We start from the raw sequence: 21559 nt of genomic DNA, 5'->3' as shown, positions 1-21559 counted from the left end.
ATCTGCCACCTGTGGGGTGGGACATGGCCAGGCAGCCACTGCCTGGTGTCAGCAAGACGGGCTGACAATGGGGAGATGGCTTCAGGCCAGGGGGTCTGTGCCCAGGTCTGGTGGAGAGGGGCAGCGACTGGGTCTTGGCTTTCCGAGGAGCCTCAGCTCCTCATAGTTCCAGCTCCCTAGACCTGAACACTCCCTGCTAGGCAGCAGGCTGAGGGGCACCAGCTCTGCTGCATGCTTCTGTGGGCCTGGTCACTGGCAGCAGGCACCCTGGCCGTTAACCCCTGGAGCATCGATTCCCGGTGATGAGGCCCGCATGCTGCATGGGTGCCTTGGCCCTGGATTTAGTGTGAGCATCACGGGTGCCCAGCTGAGGGGTGTCTCTGTGCTAGGGGGCTGGTGCCTGGGGGAGGGGGCTCTTGGGGGTTGCAGTAAGGGGGGGACCCAGCAGTTTGGGTCTCTGGGCAGGCCTAAGTTTTGCCGTATAGTGGAGGCTTCCTAGAGCAAAGCCAGGGGACAGCTCCTGGACTCCCACTGGGCCCTGCTGGGAGCCAGACTGGGCCGCACCTCCTGGGCCAGAGGGAGGCCCTTAGGGCAGGTGGGAGGCCACCCGTGCAGTGATCCAAGGGCAGTAACTGGGGAGTAGCTGACAGGAGAGCCGGGCCAAGCAGCTGATGGGGGTGTGGGGCCTGCTCAGCCATGGCCAACTGCCCACCAGGTGGCTGCAATTTCTCCTTGCTGCTGCTAGACCAAGGTTAATTGCAGAAGCTGGGGCTACACAGGTCCTGGTCCTTGGGTTGGGAAGTGACAGTGACCGCTTGGCCAGCAGATCTCATCGAAGAGCCTGTGCCGATACGCACCCCCTAAGCTGCAGCTGGTCCCAGGCCAGGGTGTCCTGCAGCTCAAGCTGGCACCAGGGCCAAAGCCACCTACAGGAGCAGCCCCCAGGGCTTTGCTGGGAATTCAGGCCTGGGGCTCCCCAGTTGGGAGCAGTTGCAGTGCTGGGGAGGGGGGCAGATTCACCTTCCCAGCTGCTGGATGCAGGCTACAGGGCCCACGGGAGCTGCAGCCAGGTGGGCACAGCGGAAGGGAAAGAGTCCCACACAGCATGGATCTGCTGGGAGCTGATCCTGCACCACATGGGGGGGAGGGCAAAGGGCAGGAGCAGGCACAGAGCCTGCTGATCACAGGAGCTCAGCCCCAGTGCAGCACAGAGGATGGAGCTGGAGCCTCCTCTGACCTACCAGGGACCTGCCCCTCCAGTGAGTTGGGGGGCCAGGCCCCAGTTTCCTACATGCTGGAGCCCATGAGGGGAAGGGAACCATGCATGGCTCAGTGGGCCCACAGCTTGGCAGGGGCTGCACCCACCTGTGGTGGGACAGGACTCATGGTGTGAGGGAAAACAAGCCAACCCCTGCCCCAGCAGCAGGGGCACCACAGGCTTCCCAGAGCAGGGGCAGCAGCTCCTGAGCACCTGGCTTTCTTCTGAAGGAGCCAGCCTGGGCTGAGTGGGGGCCCGTGGAGCCAGAGGCCCACTCCTGTTATTCCCAAGCCCTCCCCTGGAGCAGGCTGAGCCGCCGGCCGCCCCAGGGGCCCCAGTGGCTGATCAGAGTTGGCCGAGAGTGACTGTCAGCCCCGGCCAGTGGAAGCTTTTATTCTGGCAGGATGGGCAGACCCTGCCTCAGCCGGGCAGCCACGAGCAGGTTTCTTTTAAATAAAAAATAACAGAATCCCAGTGCCCAGGCCTCTCCGTGCCAGCCCCTGAGCCCCCTGCAGCTCCCACCCTCAGCAATAACTTAACACAAATAAGTAGCATCTAGGGTTATATTGCTCCCACCCTGGCCACAGCTGGGATGTGGGGGCTCCATGACAGTGATGGGGTGCCTGGAGGGAGGTGCAAACAGCATCCCAGCAGCTCAGCCAGGAATGTGGGTGTGCCCAGGAGCTGCGTGGGGGGGGGGGGGGGGCATGCCTGCTGAGCCCAAGAATAGCAGCCTGACCTGGCAGAGTTACACACAGCCAGGGAGCAAGGCTCTGGCCTAAATCACCCACCACCCCCTGGCCATGGGTCCCCTGGCTTCCCCTACAAGCCAGGCAAGCTGGGACTATAGCAGGCCCTGCTGATCCCTGATACTGAGTGCAGGGCCCAGCCCTGCCCCCCAGGAAGCCCAGGCCCTCTCTAGGGGTGGCAGATGGGGCTGGGAATGAGAAGCAGCTGCAGGAGAGATGCTGAGGGGCATGTCCCACAGCAGCAATGTGGAGGAGGGCAAGAGGGAAATGACACTGCCCCTATACACAGTGCATGTAGGGGAGGAGGGAGAGGCAGTGTTTTCACCAAAGCACTCAGCCTGGGGGGAGCCGGGCCGGGGGGGGACGGGACAGGACATAGGACTCCCAGGTTCTGGACTCAGTATGGTGTTCAGGACCCCAGGTGGCAACCCAGGGGAAGAGAAGCCGGCAGAAGCTGGGGTTGGACCTAGAAGGGCTTGGGGGCATCTGCCTCACGCCTCAGGCACCTCCTCTGGCAAACCCCCCCTCACCTGAGTGGGTGATGCAGCAGCACGTGGCCAGGAGCTGAGCCCTGGCACCCAGCAAGGAGCGTGCAGGCATAGGGCCATGGGGGAAGGGTGCATGGCCCTGGCTGCCAGCTGCACCCCGTGGCCCTCCATGAGGCAGGCAAAAGGAGCAGCAAGGAAGGGCCATGGGCCCTCGTGTGTGTGGCGGGGAGGGGGCTGGGGTAGTCCTGCCCAGCATCCAGCCCTCATCCTCACCCCCTACCAGCAGAGGCTGCTGGACTGGGCCCTGCTGTCCCTGGAGCGAGCAGCATAGGCCTGCAACTGATACAGCGGTTAGCTGAGGGCCCCCCTGGAACTGCAGCAGCGCTGGCCTGGGTCAAGTACTGGCTGATGGAGAGTGCTGGGCCTGGTGGCTGCCACTCCACCCTGCGGTGCGTCCAGGCCAGGTCCCACTGCATACTGGAAGATGTAGAAGGGCTGCTGACCCCAGCAGAACCCTGGCCATTAACGGAGTGGAACCAGGCTGGCCTCAGGACTCCAGCAGCAGATGCAGGCCGGGGGGATCTAGCGCAGGATAGGCTCCAGTGCCCCAGCTACATGCAGGCAGCAGTCTCCAAGTGCCAGCCCTGGGCCTGCAGGCTCCATCTGTCCCAGTGCGGGAGCAGGCGGCTGGGCTCACTCCTGGGGCGGGGAGATGCGGTGCCGCAGACTCTTCTCCTCATCCTGGAAGGAGAAGACACCGTGTGACGGCACAGACCCAACCCTCGGGGAGAATGGGGCCCAGCCAGCCACCAAGTGGCAGGAGGGGGCAGCAGTGCTGCTGTCATGATGGGCCCTTGCCCCCAGGCCAGAGAGCTCAGGGCCAGGAAGGACCAGCAGGACGAGTGTGAACTCAGACTAGAGTCCAGTCAGTGACTGAGCAGAGAACACACACCCCATCCCTCCATCCAGTCCGGAGTGAGACCCCCGTGTCCCAGGAGAGCTGCCCCCAGGGCAATCGCCCTGCTTCTTCCCAGGCCGAGGCAGGGACAATTCAGGCCTGTTTAGTGAGAGCTGGGTAAGGACAAGCCACGTGGCCAGGAACCTTCCCCCCCCTCCCCGAGCACACCAGAGTCATCTAGGGCAACGTCTAGTCCAGACAAGCCCCATATTGCGGTGGGTGGGGCTGGTGCCCATATTCAAGAGGGGAAGGTCCACTTCCCACCCCCTCCCACACAACTCTTAGCCCCACCCCCAGGATCTGGCCTCTCTGGGCTCCGGAGCTGGGCAATGCCAGCCTGAGAGCAAGGAGCCTAGGAGCTGACATGGAGAGTGTCAATGGGAACCTCTCCCACAGAGGAGTGGGGGACTGTGGAGAGCACCCTGTGGGGAGCCCGCAGTGTTTGTGCAGGGAAGGGCGGCATGGTCCCAGGGGCTGGGGAATCCAGGCCCACCCTTGCTCCCTGGAGCATGGGTAGCAGCATCTGGGACCAGCTCTCCCTACAGCTGCCAGAACAGTGACACAGATGGAGCCCCACCTCGGCCAGCTCCCCCACCTGGAGAGGGCCCCAGGAGAAGCAGCTGGGCCCAGCACACCCCCATCCCAGGGAGCAGAGTCCAGAGCTTACAGTCTCAAATACCTCAGTGTGGGTCCACTCAGCCGGTGCTAACAACTCTTCCTCTCCCCGTGCGGGGTCCAGCCCTTCCTCCTCGTACTCTGTCAGGTAGTCAGATTCCTCACCTGGATGGGAGCACACATGGGGCTGGCAGTTGCTCCTGGCCTGGCCCTGCTGCCCCTCAATCCCTACCCGCAGTCCCCTCTTCTATCCCAGCCCTAACTCCCGTCCCACAGCCTTGCTGGGGCCACAGAATCCTACTGGAGTGACATGGGCAGAGAGCCCTGCGTCATGCCCCCTGCCCCCACTCACCATCAGCGTAGCCATCGGACAGGTAGCTCTTGGTCGGCTCGATGCGAGACACGATCTCGGCCAGATCAGTGAACCCTGCGCTGGGGCAAGTCAGCACCTGGGGGATGAGAGCCAGTCTAGAGATGTCCCCGTCAGGTAGCCCTGGGGGGCTGGGACACAGGGAGGAAGTGCTATGTGGGCTGAGCTAGAGAGCGGGTGGTTCAGGAGGGCTCCAGTGGGTGAGGACAAGGAGTGGGGGCCATTGTGGCAAAGGGCAAGTCAATTCTTGGGTCAGGCTCTCACCCCATGCAGGTGGTTCTGAGTCCAGCCCTGAGCGGATCCCCCACTTCGCCAAGGGGCTGGGGGTTCCTGCTCAGCCTAAGGACAAAGGGACCAGAGCCTCACGGCGGCTCCTGCTGGAACTGGGGTCTGCACTGATGGGGGAGGGCACTTCCTTGCCAAGCCCCCACAACTCCTCTTGGAGCCCCCAGCCCTACCCCTTGGGGCGCCAGGGCGGACCTGGTTGTTCCCCCTGCCTCAGGCACTGGTGCTGCGCCACAGGGCTGCCACAGCCAGGAACATCAGCTTGGCACAAAAAGGAGCTAAGTGGCTGGAGTATGACAAGGCACACACTATAGCTACCCATCCCCTGCTGGCCCATGCCCCACTGCTGCCCCCTCACTCACATCCATGCGCTTGCTCTCGTAGAAGTCGGCCGAGCGCCGGTCCTTCACCATCTTCTCAATGATGTCGCCGCGGCTCCAGCCGCTGAACACCACTTTGCCGTGCTGGTAGCCCACGTCCTGCATGAGATGGATGGGCAGGATGAGGGGCCCACTCCTCCCAGCCAGCTGCGGGGGGGACTGGCCAGGCCAGGCTGCGCCCGCTGCAGAGCAAGACATGGATTTGCCCTGGGTGCTCTGATGCAGCTGGGGGGCTGCTCCTCACAAGGGTGGCCATCAGATTTCCAACCCATCCCCGCAAGCAGGGCCTCTCCCTCCCCAACCTGGGCACAGCTCATGGCCCAGATCAGGGCCTCCCACCCTCCCCAGCCAAATGCAGCCCTCAGCCTCCCACACACTGCTGAGCACAGACCCTGCCCTCCCTCCAGATCAGGACCTCCCACCCACCCCACCCCCAGCTGAGCACAGATCCTCCCCTGGCCCCCCAGATCGGGGCCTCCACCCCTGCCCGAGCACAGACACACACCCCCGCCCCCCAGATCAGGGCCTCTCACCCCCAGGCCGGTGCAGCCCAGGGCCCAGAGTAGGGCCTCCCACCACCCCGCCCCCAGCCGAGCACAGACACCCCCCGGCTAATCAGGGCCTCCCACATTCCCCTCCCCCGTGGCCCAGGCCATCTGGACTCACGTAGATCTCGTCGAACTTGCCAAAGTCCATGGTTTTGAAGCGGTCGATGGGTGGGCGAATGTATTCGCAGTAGGAGCTCGACTTTACTACCTCCAGCTGGCGCACACATGACACATAGGCCAGGCGTGACTGGATCTCCGCCATGTCGGGCACCTGTATGTGTGTGGGGAAAAACATGAGTGTCCTGCAAGGGGCTGGATCAGCCCCACCTGGGACAGCATCCTGGGGCAGGAGGCTGCAAGGGACAGTCTCTCCTACTTTCTGCAGGTCTGACTCCCCTCCAGCTGGCTCAGTCCAGCTGAGTGGCTGGAGCCGGATCCCAGCAACTGCTACTGGGGCATCAGGAGTGACTGTGCCCAGCCAGCCTGAGGGAAGCCACCTGGCTGCCGAGGCAGGCCCACATGCTCAGGCAGGAGCAGCCCTGGGAGGCAGGGGCTGTGGTGGAAGGGACCCTGCCAGCACCAAGGGCTGTCGCTGCCCTTGGGGTAGAGGGCAGAGTCACAGAAGGGGAGAGGGATGGTGAAAAGCCCCAGCCCTGGGTGGGTGGGGCCCGCCTGCCTCCCCTCACATGCCCCCCCCGGCCTGCAGCATGGGACAGGTGCGGCCCAGGTGGCTGGGGGGACGTGCCCAGAGGCAGCAGGAGAGATGGGGCAGATTCCCCTTGGAGGGGGCTCTCGGGCACGGAAGCCCCCAGGGCAGGGCAGGGCAGGGCTCACCTTGACCTTCTGGGTCCAGGGATTGAGGCGTTTCCACAGCAGCCACCAGCCTGAGAGGCTGTCGCCGTAGTTGCAGAGGTCAGTCTCGTCCTGGCTGCCCACGTCGATGGCGACCACCGTTTTGGCGCCCATGGTCCGGGCAATGTCCGCTGGCGTCAGAGAGAGCGCGTCAGGGCGGCGGCCTGGCAGGGAGTGGCACTGCCGGCTCCCCATGCTCCTGCCTGTTGCCATTAGGGCAGCTCCCCGCCCCATGCCCCAACCCCCAAACACAGCTGGGGAGCAGGGCAGAACCCCAGCCACAAGCAGGAGGTGGGGAGCAAAGCCAGGTTTGCAGCAACCATTTTTCTCCCTTCACCCGCATTTGCATGGGAGGCATGACCAGCATGAGAGCGGGCGGGGTACGTGGGGGTGGCTCCGCAGCACCAGGGAGTCCAGGGACCCCTTCCCACTAGCACTGCCCAACTGGCCAGGCGTGGAGCTTCCCAGTGCAGGGTCCAGCATGGCCAGATCTTCCCCATCCCCCCTCTGACTTTCTCTGTGTGAAGTGCAGGTCCAGCTCACCCAGCCTCCCCCGGCTGGCTCTGTTCTGCCTGGGAGCTCCCCCTCCATGGCACATTCAGAGGGCAGTAGGAACCCGCAACTTGTCCCAGGCAAGGACCCCTGGCCAGACAGGCTGCAGCAGGACTGTCCCACGCTGAACTCTGGACTCCAAGCTGCGACAGGGACAGCCCATCGCAGTGCTGGGGAGGGCCCAGTGCAGCTCCAGGGGCAGAGCACAGCTGCTGAAGCAGTGTGTAAATGGCTGTCTGCCAAAGACCTGCTGAAGGCTTCACCCAAGTCTGTGACTGCCAATGGGTGCAGTCTCTTCTGTTAGGCTCCATGGAAGGAGCAATTAAGCCCCTTTATGGAGTGAGGTAACTAAACAGAAGCCATTGCCCAAGGCCCTGGGTGGGTCACATGGCAAGGCCAACCATCAGCTGAACTGTGTGGGCTGAAGGCTTCCCTGTAAGTTTTTGTAATATTTTTTTGAAAGCGTGTGACTCAGTGTCCCTATTGTGTAATGCCACCCCCTGGGTATGAAGGGGCCAATCACTCCTCAGGGACAGGGAGATGAGCTGTGGGTGTTACAGAGGCAGGTCTGCGGTGGTTTGAATGAACTATCAAGAACTGTCCCCACATGGACAAAGTTGCCTCGGAGACACCCTGAGCGGACAGTGACTGTCACAGACTGGGAGCTGAGGGGAGCCCCGCAGGACAGCCGCGGAGACAAAGAGAGCAGGTGTATGTGTGTGGAGGGGGTTAAGATGGCTGCTGCCCAGCCGGAAGATTGAGAATGCAGGCGGATTGGAGCAGAGGCTACTGCTAACAAAGGCTCTGAGCTCAGACAGACTCGAGCCCCTCAGTCCTGGAGTCCAGGTGACTAATGACAAGGGCCTGGTCTGAACAGGCTTGTGCAGTGTCATTGCCAATCCCTGCTGGCTGCATTGTTGCCAAAAGGGTCGAGTCTCTCACGGGGTCTACACTCAGCTGGACTCACTGGGGAGCCCCGGCGAGAAGCAGGGGGGCTGGAGCCTGAAGTCTCAGAGTTGTGGGGCTCGCCCTTGCAAAGAGGAGGCCTGAGGCCTAGCACAACCATAGGGGCATCCTGAGCAGGATGGGCACCCTGGGACACCAGGACAGAGGGGGGACTGGTTGAAGCTGTGAGGACCTGAACACGAGCAGCCGGCGGCAGTAGTAGTGGTGGGGGTGGCCATGACGGGGAGCAGAGCCAGAGCTCTGGGGGGACAGGACAGGCAGCTGGGAAATCGGGACCAAGGAACGTGCCTGCTGCTGCTTGCTCCTGCTGCTCCCATGTGAAGAAGGCTGGGGGCATTCTCAGTCCACAGACAGAACCACCTGGTTCTCCCTGTAGGAGGAGGCCCCGGCAAGGCCTCACTTCATTGGGGCTGAAGGGGAACAGGGACATTCCAGGGCCTGACAGGCCCACGCTCAGCCCAGCTCCTGCATGTAGCGATGGGAACCGCCACTCGTGGAGCCCGCTCGGCCCAGGGTTGGTTTCCTTCTGCTGAGCATCAGCAACAAGACTGGTGCTCAGTTCCAAGCAGCCAGACCCCGCCTCTCCCTGTGGCTGCCTGCCCGCGCTGGCACCATTTGGCTGCAGCACGGATCGGCAGGTGCTGATGCACGAGGCTGAGCTCAGTGCAACTCCACGCAGCTGCAAAGGGAACCTGGTTCCTTGGGACCTGAGGCTGTTTGCTCTGCAGCCTCAGGTACAAGCCTCCCCCGTCCCTGCTCGGGGGCTTGTGGGGCCAGGGGCTGAGGGAAAAGCTCAAAACCTCCATGGGTAAAGAGCTGGGCACGGTTCCAGTTGGGGAGCAGCCTGGGGTTCTTCCGTGGCCTTTGCTCCAGTTTAAGAAGCCCTCACCCAGGCCGGGGCCCAGCACTGCAGTTCCATAATGTCCAGCCCTCAGCCTGACTCCAAGGGGGAGGCAAAGCAGGGACCCCTCCACCCCCCAAACCCATTCCCCACTTGGGATGCCAGGGACAGCAGACAGCAAGAATGCAAAGGAGCCATTGGGGAAGAGTGGCTCCCCTACACACACATATAACATGAGCCTGCCCAGCTGGCCATGGGCCCAGGTGCTGCACCAGCCCCGCAGGGTGGTGGGAGGGAAGCCCCCCTCCCTGAGCAGGATCCCCACTTCGGGTGAGTTGCTGGTTTTAACGATAACATTCCTCCAGCCCCACAGAAGGGCAAGAGGCCCGGGCCCCAGCTCAGCCGTGAGGAGGCTCTAGTGCTGCGGAGACACCAGTGGGGGTGGCGATGGAGATGTGCGCCAGGGCAGAGCCAGGCAACGGGGGCAGGAAACTCTGGCAGCAGCGGTGCCTCCCCCGGTGGCCTGCTTCGCAGTCTGTGAGCAGCGTCTCCATCAGCGGCAGGTACTTGCCTGGCAGGTTGTTGGTGTAGCCACCGTCCATCAGTAAGTTGCCATCCTTTGGGTCACAGAGTGGCGGCAGGTACCCGGAAAGGGTCATGCTCGCTCGCACATACCGCCACAGCGAGCCTAACCGGCAGGAACAGACGCAGTCAGGAGACGGCCTCTTGCAGGCCTGGAGCCCCGGGGAAGGGAGGGCGCCCCTGGCACCCAGGCTGGGGAATCTGCACGGTCCTTGGAGCCAGCGAGAGACTAGCCAACTGCCTAGAGCTCAGCCAGGGGTTGGGTCCCGTCCTTGCCCCTTGCTCTGGAACAGGTGGTGCCTTGGATTGACTCCCAAAGGCCTCAGGAGAGACCGAGCACCTGGCCTCGTGGCCGAGGCTCCCAGCGCCGGCCCCCACGAGGTGCAGATTTCTCAGCTTGAGCAACACACTTCTGGCCGGGGTGCTGGGATCCAGCCTGTGCCCTCAGGCCTGTCAGAACCAGCCCTCGCCAGGGAAGGACAAGCTATGGCATGGAAGGAGGCAGTGGCTGCAGCCCAACTTGGGGCGGCCGTGGCAGAGTATGGTGGGCAGGGGTTGCAGCCAGTTGCCACCCCGGCCCAGCCTGGCCCTCCCTTCCAAGCCACGCAGGTCATCCCCGTGGCCCAGGGCCCGAGGAGCGCATGATGCTGACCTGGGACATTGTTAACATAGCAGCCGTCCACAAGCAGGTGGCTGTCCTTGGGGTCGCAGAGAGGAGGCAGGTAGGGGGGGTAAGATGCACTGGCTCTGACGTAGCGCCACACACTGCCTGCTGGAGGGAGAGGAGACAGTCACAGGGCACGGGGACAGCACAGACGGAGAGAAGACAGGAAACGACATGACAGAAGCTTCAGAAATCCAGATGCCTTCTTTGGAGCAGGGGTACTGGGAGGTCTCCCCAGCCTGGCAGGGAGAGGGCACACCGGCTCAGACACGGCGCGGTCTGTGCTAGGAGTCAGGCTGGGTGTGGGAACAGGTGTCCCCTGCCACCCCCAGCCTAATAGAGGGACAAACCCTTGTGACATACCCAGAAATCCACCCCCCCACCAGAGGAGGGACCAATTCCCTGAACACCCGTCCCCCTCAGCCCACTCCAGCTAGTGGTGGCTACACTGACAACTGGGCTGGGCTATTCTACCTACCCCAATGCCCTGCTGGCTCAGCCATGGGGCAGTGCCAGGCCCTGGCCCAACGAGACGCTGCTGTGTGCTTGCTGGCAGAAGGCTGCCCGGCAACACGCACACGGGCATGTGGGGACCAGCACTCAAGGGGCTGCGGGACCCCGGGGGCCAGGCCAGCTCGGGAATGAGGCTGTGCAGGCTATGACTTCAGTTGGCTGTCAGGAGCTCTTTGCAGGACTTTGCCTCAGCCTGCAGCCTCCACCATAGACAGAGCTCTTCACCGCCCAGGGCACAGACGCCAGGACAGGACTGTCCAGGGCCGGAGGCAGCAGCACAGGCTGGGCACTGCTGGTCCAGGAGGAGATGGAGGCACACGCTGAGATGGGGGTGCAGGGAGTCCCCAATCACTGCAGGAGGCAGAGGCCCCATTCCATGGGCTTTGGGGGAAGGGCTTCAGCTGATGCCTCTGGATGCCAGCTGAGGACCCCTGGGTAGGACAGCAGGGTCCTGGTAGGGAGAAGGCCTTCCCCTGGCATCTCCCCAGGAAGAGAGCACTCACACACACACAGACACACAGCAGAGCCAGCCCTGCCCCTCCCTGTCACCTGGCCCATGGACTCAGTGAGTTAGGGGTGAGTGGGGGTTAGTTGGCATTAGGACAGACAAGCAGGCAGAGTGAGAGCCAGGCAGTTACAGCTGCCGGGGCGCCCCGTGGACAGGCATGGATGGATCAATGTCCCAGGTGAGATCAGGCGCCTGTGACAGACAAGGCACAAGATGAGGACCGAGGGCAGAGACTGAGTTTGAACCAGCAGCTCCCCCCTACCACCTCTCCAGGGAGCCCTCAACCAGCACCACCACCACCTAAGTGCAAGGACGGAACGCTGCCCCTTGTCCGCCCCAGCCCCGCCACACGCACCCCCCTCCCCTGCCTCCCCCAAGAGCCTCCAACCACCACCACCTGAGTGCAAGAACAGAACGCTGCCCCTTGTCTGCCTCAGCCTCAGCCTAACCACACACCCACCCACCCCCATAGCAGGCCCTCGCTCCACCCAGAGCTCCCAACCACCACCACCCAAGTGCAAGGACAGAATGCTGCCACAGCTCCCCCCACTCACCCAGAGCTGCCCCTGCTGCTGCTGCTAACACGCCATCCAGCTGGCCCAATGGGGGTGTCAGATGACAGGAGGGCCGCTCAGGCCAGACATGAGGGGCAGGGGGCAGCAAGGTTAGTGTGTCCCATAGCCCCATCTTGTGTTCTCCCCACTCAGTCAGGGGTGGGGGGTGTTACCAGGGGTTAGTGAGTAGCAGAATTGTTACAAGCAGGGAACAGGGGAAGAACTAGACAGTGACCAAGTGGGCAGCAGAGTGTGGGAATGGGCAGGGGGGAAGGGAGGGACCAGCTCTGACCAGGAGCAGCATCAGCAGCTCTTGGGCCTGGGTTCTGCTGGCCCAGGCTGGCCCTTGCTGCCCCCAGAAAGACAGGAATGGTGTTTGGCCGCTTGGGGATTCTGGGCCCTGAGGCCAGGTGATTAGGGGGAGCCAGCAGCTCCTGCTGCCACGGGCAGAGCTCTGGGTGGGGGAAGCCCCCAGGCTCTGGTGTTTGGCCCCAGTCAATTCGGGCTGAGTGCTCCCTATAAGGGGTGCCCCAGCACCTGGGAGAGCAGCCGGGGTTGCTGCCCCAGGACAGCACTGCTGCGGAAGGAGGGGGTGGCCCAGAGCCTGGCTTTGCCTCTAGCCCAGCCCTGGCAGCAGAGCTAGCGCTCTCTGTGCCACCAACAGCAGCTTCTGCCCTGGCTCTCTCGCAGGGGTGGGGGCAGACGGGACGGGGGGGGGTCTCTCCTTTATTTCAGCCCATCACTCCCAATTAGACCTCTGGAGCCCTGCCCTGACAGCCCCTGCCCTCCTTTCAGCCCTTTCCTGTAGCATTATCCTTCTCTGCAGGGCAGGGTGCCGAGGGGCCCTGCCAGGTGTGGGGGCAAAGGGGACAAGCGCAAAGACATTGAGATGGCCATGCCCAGCCCAGTCCCTCACTGTGTTAGTGGATGGCTTGGCAGTCGGGTGGCCCATGCCAGCTGATGTGGGCTAGGGGTTACAAGCACTGCTTCCTGGGGGGCAGGGGGCACTCTCTAGAGCAGGCGATAACCTGCTCCCATCCTTAGAGACATAGGCTCAGCACCTGAGCACCAATGCTCAGCTAGGGTTGCCAACCCTCCAGGTTTGGCCTAGAGTCTCCCGGAACCAGCATCGATCCCCCGGCGTCTACTGAAAGCCATCCAGGAGATTTTGATAGGCTATTTTAAGGAAATGACATTATGTCATGTTGGAAAAAAAAAAAAATCTCCCGAAATAGCTTCAGTCAGAGTAGGCCTCCCTAAGCTGAGCCCAGGCCTGGCCTGGCCACGTGGACCCATCGAGCACACACACAGCAGGGCTCTTTGGAGAGAGCCAGCAGGGGCTGAGACAGGCCAGTGAGGCCCATTACTCTCAGCAACCAACCAGGCTCCAGCCCACAGGCTGCGCTCCTGGCTCCGGGTGGGGGGCAGGGAGAGGCCTCTGGCTCTGGGCCCTCACATGAGCAGGATGCTGAGGACTTGGGCCCCAACAGCCAGGGCGCCATGCACCTCGTGCAGCCTGGGACATGTCACGGGTGTGGGGCGCAGGCGCTTACCGTCCTTGTGGACCCGCATGGCCGAGGCTGTGATGTCCGTCGTCACGTTGAAGTAGGGGAGCCACAGATCCTGCAGGGGCACAAAGGGCTAATCAGAGACGTGTTACAGCCCCAGGTGCTGCTGTGGGGGCTGTGCAAGGCACCACGCCCCTTGGGCAAGGCCGGGCTCCAGGGAACACCGCTGCCAGCAGGGAGCGTTGCTCAGGGCTGCCCAGCAAGAGGCTACTTTGAGTGTTCTGCACCAGGACCCCCGCCCAGCTTCCTGGATCTCCCTACCTCAATCTGCTTGTCCTGGAAGACCTTGTTGATGCTGGTGTTGAAGGCTGAGCCGGAGAACATGGAGGTGATGGGATAGGTGAGGTCCAGAACCGTCTCAAACACGGAGTTCATGCTCTGCAGGAGGAGGGCGAGGGGTCACTCCGTGGGGGGCACGGCCCAGCACAAGCAGTGTTCGGAGTCCAGGCTCATGGGGACAGGCAGGGAGGACTGTCGGGGAGCCGGCAGCGAGCCTGAAGCTCACAGGAAACTCACCCACTGCATGTGGCTGTGAAGCGGGCGGTGCCCTGGTGCAGCCCCTCCACTTGGCATGCCAGCCCCGGAATTGCTGGTGGGGGTGTGGCATGTCCTCCAGCCAAAGCACTGTGTGCCAACTAGCATGACGGCTTGTTACTGGGGATGTTGCGATTCCCACCGGAACCCCCCTGCTGCCCGAGCCTGCTGCATGCGCAGCAGAGGCTGCCGTGCCTAGCAGCACGATGCTGCGGCGCGCCATGGGGCTCTCTGCTCCAAGCCAAGCAGACGTCCCAGGGCCAAAGGGAGGACAAACCCCCACAGCCTGCAGGCTTGCCTCTGAACCCACAGGGCAGAGCTGCACGCACGGGCAGGGGGCAGAGACGCCGGCAGCAGAGAGAGCCTGGAGTGTCTCTAGGCCCCCTCAGGCAGAGTGATCAGGCCCCAGTGCATGCTGGGACCTCTGTATTGCATTTGCTGGCCGTGGCGCCCAGCTCCCAGTGCAGCCCTGGGCCTGGCTGCCAGCAGCTGTGGGGAAGGCTGGGTCACGGGATGGCAGCTCTGGGAGGGGCTGGTTTGGGGAGTGCTCCTGCTCCCACCCTCCCAAGTCTGGCCCTGCCCCACAGCACACCCACCCGGTGTCTGCCCCACCCCACAGCAGGCCTTGCCCCTCACCTTGGCCCATTCACGGGCACGCTGCTTGGTGCGCACAGCACTGCGCTCTTCAGCATAGAGAGCCCCGATGAAGGAGCCAATGGATGTGCCCCCGATCAGGTCAATAGGGATCCCGGCTTCCTCCATGGCCTTGATCACCCCGATGTGGGAGCAGCCCCTGGTGGGAAGGGCGGGGTCAGAGACCAATGGCAGGCAGGGAGCCTGTCCCAGGGCCCATCACACGGCCCCAAACTCTGCAACCTGCCACGCCTCCATCAGGCCAGGCGGTCTGCAGTGGTGCTCCCAGCATGCACTGCTCCGGGCAGGGTGCTGGGCAGCAGGGTCACTGTCCCAGCCCCACTCCCACGGCTCTTATTGGGAGGCAGTGTTCGTGCACCAGTAGGGACCTGGGGCTGGGAGCGAGGACTCCTGGGTTCTGTCCCCAGGTTTGCCCCCCGGCCCTCTGTAAAGCTGGGGTTGTGGATGCCTACGGCCCCCCTTTGGGGGCTGGTTTGCGCCTGGGTGCAAAGGAGTGCCATGGGAATTCAGTGCCCCAGCCAGGCTCTGTCTGAGCCCCTACCTGGCCCCTCCTCCTCCCAGCACCAGGGCAATGCTGTTGCCGGTCAGGACCCGTGCCAGGCGGGAGAAGTCGCTGTGCCGGTCAGCGTCCTTCTCGAAGACCTTCGCGTACATCTCCCTCTGCGGGGCCAGGAGCAAGAGTCAGACCGGCTGCCACCCCCAAAGGCTAGCAACCCCCATACAGCACGCATTCACCCCCAGAGCCCACCCCACAGCAACTCCTTCCCACACACACAGCACCCTCCCACCCCCTTATAACAGGGAACCCCCTGGCTCTGTACCCCGCACTCCAGAGAGGTCTGATGCCATCACAGACCTATGCCCGGCTGGCATCAGGCTCTGCCCAGGTTAATGCGATGGAAGGCAGCAGAGGCACCACAGGGACCAGACTGGCCTGGGGGGTCTTTTCTGAGACAGCAGCTCTGTGCCCACCCCCATGGGGTCTTGTCTTCCTTAGCACAGACAGCTTCGCCATGTGGCACCATGCTGCGCCAGCCCAAAGGGTCCTGGGGATGAGAGGGACAGTACCAGCTTGTTGGGGCTCCGGCGGGAGAAGACACGGCGTGGGCACTTGATGTGGAGGTGTCCTGAGCACCAGCTGCGCATGTTGAGCCACTCAACGGTGCGGGAGGGGCTGGGGCCGTCCTCCCGGTGCAGCAGAATCAGCTGCTTCAGGGCACGCACGGCTGTGTTCTCCAGCATCTGCTCCAGCTGCAAGGGCAGAACAGGGGCCCCTGGAATGAGCCGACTCCCCGGGGGATTCCTAGAGCAGATCTTTTAGACCAGTGGCTCTCAATCTTTCCAAACTGCTGTACCCCATTCAGGCGACTAATTTGTCTTGCACACCCCAGGTTTCAGCTCACTTCAAATCTACTTGCTTACAAAATCAGACATAAAAATACAAAAGTGTCACAGCCACACTATTACTGAAAAATGGCTTCCTTTCTCATCTTTACCATGTAATTATAAAATAAATCAATTGGAATATAAATACTGTGCTTACATGTCAGTGCGGAGTGGACAGAGCAGTATAAGCAAGTCATTGTCAGTATGAAATTTTAGTTTGTACTGACTCTGCTAGCGCTTTTTATGTAGCCTGTTATAAAACTAGGCAAATCGCTAGATGAGTTGATTTACCCTGGGAAGACCTGTGTACCCCCGGGGTACACGTATCCATATCCTGAATTAAACCAGGGCTCCAGGACTAGAAGCAGGAGCTGCTACGGCTGGAGCTGAGAACCAGGCTCCCTGGCTGGGGTGGGAACTGGCTCCTCTCCTTGTGGGCCAGGCCAGCGCTGATGCTAGGTGCCACAGGGCAGAGCTCCAGGCCGGGTCAGGTCCTGCAGTTGGTCAGTTGATAGTGTTGCCAATCCTCCCGGTTCCGCCAGGAGTCTCCTGGAATCGGGCTCCATCTCCTGGAGGCTACTGAAGCCAAACCGGGAGATTTTAGGCCGCTAAAAGTCTGACCCCGTGACTCCAGGTTGGAGCACCCACGGGGAAATATTAGTGGGTGCTCTGCAATCACTGGCAGCCAAGCTCCCCTCACCCCCCGCCCCACCTCCTCCTCCTCCGCCCCCTCCCCTGATCATCCCTGCCACATCCCTGCTCCTTCGCCTACCTCCCAGCGCTTCCCACCTGGCCGCCACCAAAGAGCGTTAGAACGCTGTGGGAGGAGGGGGAGGAGCGGGAACACGACGCGCTCAGGGGCGGAGGCAGGGAAGAGGCGGGGATTTGGAGAAGGAGTTGCAATGGGGGCAGGGCAGGGGTGGGGCCTCATGGAAGGGGTGGAGCATCCAAGGGAAAGAGGAGAAGTTGGTGCCTATGCACGTACCCCTGGTTGAGAACCACTGTTTTAGACAACCTCCCATCTTGAATTTAAAATGGCGAGTGATGGAGAATCCACTGCCACCGCTGATCAGTTGTTCCAATGGTTAATCACTCTGTCTGTCTCCTCTCTGACTTTGTCTAGCTTTAAGAAGAGCCCTGCAAAACCGCGGATATCCGCTTTATATCTGGGGATGTGGCTATCCGGGGACCATTTTCTGGCTTGCAGCTCAGATGCAGATAACAGATGTTGTTTCCGCGCAGGGCTCTGCAGAACATGCTAAGCCAAAGGGAGGGGCTGTCATCAGCCCTCAGGCTCCAGCTCAGCTCTCTCAATCATATAGGCCTAGCCCACTGAGCATCCTGGGAGCTGTAGTCCCCAGCTTGCTTGGACAGAGGAGACAAACTACAGCTCCCAGAAGGGAGTGAGCCAACCGCCATTTGCAAGAGGTGTGGTTGTACTTTAAATTAGCAAGTGGCAACTGCGGTGCTGTGAGAAGAGCAGCCTGTCTGTCCCGGCCGGGTCTGCGTGCGCTGGACCCGCCGCGGCCGCATAGGGCTGTCCGAGCCACTGGGAAGGTGGCGCTGCACATGAGGGCTCAGGATTGTAGCCTCCCTCCCTGGAGTGGGGCAGGATGTACGGTTGCCAACCCTCCAGGATTGGCCTAGAATCTCCAGGAATTAAAGATTAATCTTTAATTAAAGATGTCATGTGATGAAATCTCCAGGAATACATCCAACCAAAACTGGCAACCCTAGGCAGGAGGGACAGCAGGGACAGAGCCATCAGCTAGGGCAGTTGGGGTCGGGGACTTGGCACAGCCCTGTGTCACTGCTGCACGGTGACCTGTGAAGCTGTTAGTAGAGCCCTGGATATCCGTGGGTATCTGCAGATATCCCCATTCAGGGATGCAGAGATCCACGGACAATTTTTGCGGATCACGGATCGGATGCGGATATATATTTTTGTATCTGTGCAGGGCTGTAGCTTTAACTATCAGCGACTGGATCACATTAGACCTTCCTCAGCTAGACTGATGATCCCAGTATCAAATATCTGTTCCCCAAGTAGGAACTGAGATCTAGTCACCCCTTAACCCTCTCTTTGTTATGCTAACTAGATAGAGCCCTGTGAGTCTGACTCTAAGGTAGGTTTCTAATCTTTTCATCTCATGGCTCGTCTCTGACCCCTCTCCAATTTATCCACATTCTTCCTGAATTGCAGGCTGCAGAGCTGGACACGGGATTCCAGTAGCAGCTGAACCAGTGCCAGATACGAGGTTAAACCTCCCTCCTCCTACTTGAGATTCTCCTGCTTATGCATCTCAGGATTGCATTAGCCCTTCTGGCTACAGCATTGTGCTGGGTGCTCATGTTCAGCTGATTGTCCACCACGATCCCCAAGTCTTTTTCAGAGTCCCTGCTTCCCAGGACAGGGCCCCCCACCCTGTCAGCACGGCCTACAGTCTTTGCTTGTAGATGTAGACATTTACACTAAGTCACATTAAAACACAGATTGTTTTTGCTTGTGTCCAGCTCACAAAGGGACCCTAATTTCTCTATCATCTGAGAGCGGGGACAGGGGAGCCCCAATGGTGCTTCCAGGCTGCACTCCACAGGCTGATGCAGCATCCCAGACCATGCTGGCCACCCCCTTGGGCTCAGGATGCAGCGTTCCCCCGGGCACGGTACAGCGGGCCCCAGCCTCACCTTGCCTAGGGCTGGCTCCTGGTCCCCGAGCCCAGCAATGAGGATGCAGTCAGCTTGGCGGATGCAGCGCACAGTCCAGGGCGTCAGTGTGCAGTCGGTCTGGTACAGCACAATGCGGTGGATGTCCTCCTGCTGCGCCAGCCAGCCTGACAGCCGGTACTCCTGGATGCTGCCAGGGAGAGGATGTCAGCGGGCAGCCCCCAGCTCTGTCCAGCCCCACTCCATTGCTCCAACCCCTGCTTCTGGCCCTCCTCCGAGCTCCCACCATGCAGCCCCCCCTTCCCTCTACCCCACTGCCAGATCCCAATGGGGACCGTCCCCCAAGTTCCCAGCATGCAGTTCCCCAGCTGCACGCTCTGACAAAATGGGAGGTTTTTTGTATTATTTTTATGAAGCCCATGTATGCCTCAGTTTCCCCTATATGCTGCATTGTTACCTAGTGGTGTGTGAGGAAGGTCTGTTTGCTCTCTGGCCAGGCTAAAAAACACAGGTGTGAACAGCTCCTAGCTCTCTGGGGCTCTAGGTCCCACATCAGTTGAGCTCTTGAGAAGACAATGGCAAATCCAGTTGCCCAGACACGGATCCCTAGCAATCAACGACCCAGAGAGATACGGACTTCCGCTCTCGGCTGAGCTGCATCTCTCCAGATCGGGAACAGAAAACTGGGGGAGGGGAGATGGGGGTGTTAAGTGTGGGCTGTGGGAAGCAGTTGGGGGCACACCTGAACTGGGACAGAGCGATCAGAGGGACAGAGCTCTGGGCTCTGTGCTGACCAGGCTGGACTCTGCTGTAACATCCTTTTCTCTGTGCTAGCCAAGGACTTCCTTTGCTGTGTTCCAGCCAACTAATAAGCTCTCCTGTGTGACAGCGCTGGCTGGGTGTCCCTGCGGATGCTGGTGGAGGAGGAGCCTTGCTCCCTGAGATCGTACAAGTCTCCCTCAGAGATCTGCCTCAGTTGGACTTGCTGAGTGGAGCTCTCAGTGTAAAGCAGGGGTGCTGAAGGCTCAGAGGTCCAGCCTAGGCAGGCGGTGAAGCTCTGTGACTTTGCCCTGGAGGAAGAGTGAGACCCCTATGGGGTCTGGCTCACTGAAGGGGTTCTCCCAGGGCCCGTGCCACACCCCTTCCAACAGGGATCCCCTTCTACTCCCCAGCAACCAGCAGGACACCCCATTCCAAGCTCCTAATGAGCAGCCCCCCAGCTACGTTCCCCACCACCCCCCGCCCATTGCTCCAGCCCATCTCCAACAAGGATCCCCTGCTGCACCCTCTCCTGGAGAGGGCCCTGCTATCAGCCAGCTAGACCCCACCTTCTGTGTCCCAATGGCATAAGCCCCATACCACAGCCCTGCAGGTGCCACGTGGTGGGGGGTCGTTTTATGGAGAAAGAAGAGATTAGGGACTAGGAGCCAGCCCCTTCAGCCCACCTACCGCCTGTGCCAATCCCCTACCTGTCCAGCGCTGAGGCACCAAGCCGTGCTCGGATGATGTCACTGGTCAGAAGCAGGGTGGGACCTGGAAGAGTGAACAGGACTATCATGCTGGGCCTGCACCCCAAGCATGACCAGATGGAGTGTGAGGCCCTGGCCCTCACTCACCTATGGCGTTGAGGGCATGTTCCAGCTCCAGCGTGAAGGCTGCCATGGGCACATCGTCACACACTGGCAGCACTGCCACCGTGGACAGGTTACTGGCTGGGTTGGTTAGCTCCGAGCTGGAGGCCACACCAAGACTGGAACCTGTGGGCAAGACAGAGTGACCGACCGTCTGAGGGACCCAGAGGGCAAGACACCCACCAACCAAGAGTTCCCGGCCAATGGCAGCTGCAAAGTCAGTGCTTGGGGCACGGGCAGAGACCCCCGCGAGGGGCCGCAGGGACATGTTGCTTCCGGGAGCAGTGCGGAGCCAGGGCAGGTAGGAGCCTGCCTTACCCCCGCCAGACTTTTAGCGGCCTAAAATCTCCCCGTTTGGCTTCAGTAGCCTCCGGGAGATGGAGCCCAATTCCGGGACATTCCTGGCAAAACCAGGAGGATTAGCAACCCTATCAACTGACCAACTGCAGGACCCGGCCTGGAGCTCTGCCCTGTGACACCTAGCATCAGCGCTGGCCTGGCCCACAAGGAGAGGAGCCAGTTCCCACCCCAGCCAGGGAGCCTGGCTCTCAGCTCCAGCCATAGCAGCTCCTGCTTCTAGTCCTGGAGCCCTGGTTTAATCCCCAGGGTGGGTCAGTCCCCAGCAGGTCTGCCAGTGGCTCCTCAGGTCTTGACTGTGGCTGGGGGAGGAGCAGGGAAATGCCAGCACCAAGCCACCTTCCCTGCATGGTGATGGAGTCACAGCCTCGAGCCCCAGCTAGGGACAGACGGCCCCGCATGGCACGCTGGGGCCTCTGTAACCCTGACAGGCTGCACCCCCATTAGGGCAAGCTGCAATTTAACTCTCCCCCCAAAGCCCCTACCTGTGAAGGGCCCACACAGCTGCTGTAGGTTCCCAAGGATCTTCTGGCTCAGCAAGTGGATCAGGCGGGTCACGACCTGTCAGGAACAGCAGCCAACCCAGGTAAGAGAAGAGGGGACCTGGGATGAACGTGGAGCATGTGGAGAGGGGCAGAACTCAGCCCAGCCAGCCTCCCAGGAATCCCAGGGATGCTCTTGTCTGCCAGCCCACCCCTTAGGGCCCAGGCGTGTGTATGTGGTGGGGAGGAGAACAAGTGCTAGGACACCAGGGAGCAGGGCTCAGGGGCCTGCCCGGCTTGGACATTTCCTGGTGCAAGTGCTGGAGGAACCAACTGGGGCAGAGCTCTTCTTGACCTGCTGCTCACAAACCGGGAAGAATTAGTAGGGGAAGCTAAAGTGGGATGGGAACCTGGGGGGCAGTGACCATGAGATGGTCGAGTTAAGGATCCTGACACAGGGAAGAAAGGAGAGCAGCAGAATACGGACCCTGGACTTCAGAAAAGCAGACTTTGACTCCCTCAGGGAACTGGTGGGCAGGATCCCCTGGGAGAATAACATGAGGGGGAAAGGAGTCCAGGAGAGCTGGCTGTATTTTA

At 61.4% G+C, this 21559-nt stretch overlaps 1 protein-coding gene across 6 annotated transcripts in view; it reads right to left on the bottom strand.

Moving 5' to 3' along the window:
* Nucleotides 1–1729: 1729 nt before the first annotated feature.
* Nucleotides 1730–21559, bottom strand: part of PNPLA6 (patatin like domain 6, lysophospholipase) — a 63095-nt gene continuing 43265 nt past the window's right edge. For 2 of the 6 annotated variants that reach the window (XM_074935587.1, XM_074935588.1), the window contains exons 21-37: nt 20966–21041; nt 20109–20249; nt 19962–20025; nt 18514–18682; nt 15508–15690; nt 14981–15099; nt 14422–14578; nt 13513–13629; nt 13237–13306; nt 10097–10216; nt 9434–9550; nt 6486–6634; nt 5770–5922; nt 5086–5202; nt 4421–4517; nt 4133–4233; nt 1730–3236 (exon numbers count right to left, since the gene is read on the bottom strand). In XM_074935587.1, the coding sequence (XP_074791688.1) occupies nt 3189–3236; nt 4133–4233; nt 4421–4517; nt 5086–5202; nt 5770–5922; nt 6486–6634; nt 9434–9550; nt 10097–10216; nt 13237–13306; nt 13513–13629; nt 14422–14578; nt 14981–15099; nt 15508–15690; nt 18514–18682; nt 19962–20025; nt 20109–20249; nt 20966–21041 (1998 nt within the window). In that variant the 3' untranslated portion in view covers nt 1730–3188. The remainder of the gene's footprint in view (nt 3237–4132; nt 4234–4420; nt 4518–5085; nt 5203–5769; nt 5923–6485; nt 6635–9433; nt 9551–10096; nt 10217–13236; nt 13307–13512; nt 13630–14421; nt 14579–14980; nt 15100–15507; nt 15691–18513; nt 18683–19961; nt 20026–20108; nt 20250–20965; nt 21042–21559) is intronic. The other 4 variants (XM_074935589.1, XM_074935590.1, XM_074935593.1 and 1 more) reach the window with 4 other exon arrangements.

This window comes from Natator depressus, chromosome 20 (assembly GCF_965152275.1).
Source record: "Natator depressus isolate rNatDep1 chromosome 20, rNatDep2.hap1, whole genome shotgun sequence".
In the NCBI taxonomy this organism is placed as follows: Eukaryota; Metazoa; Chordata; order Testudines; family Cheloniidae; genus Natator; species Natator depressus.
Note: the sequence above shows the minus strand (reverse complement) of the source record. Positions and strands in the feature narration are given on the sequence as shown.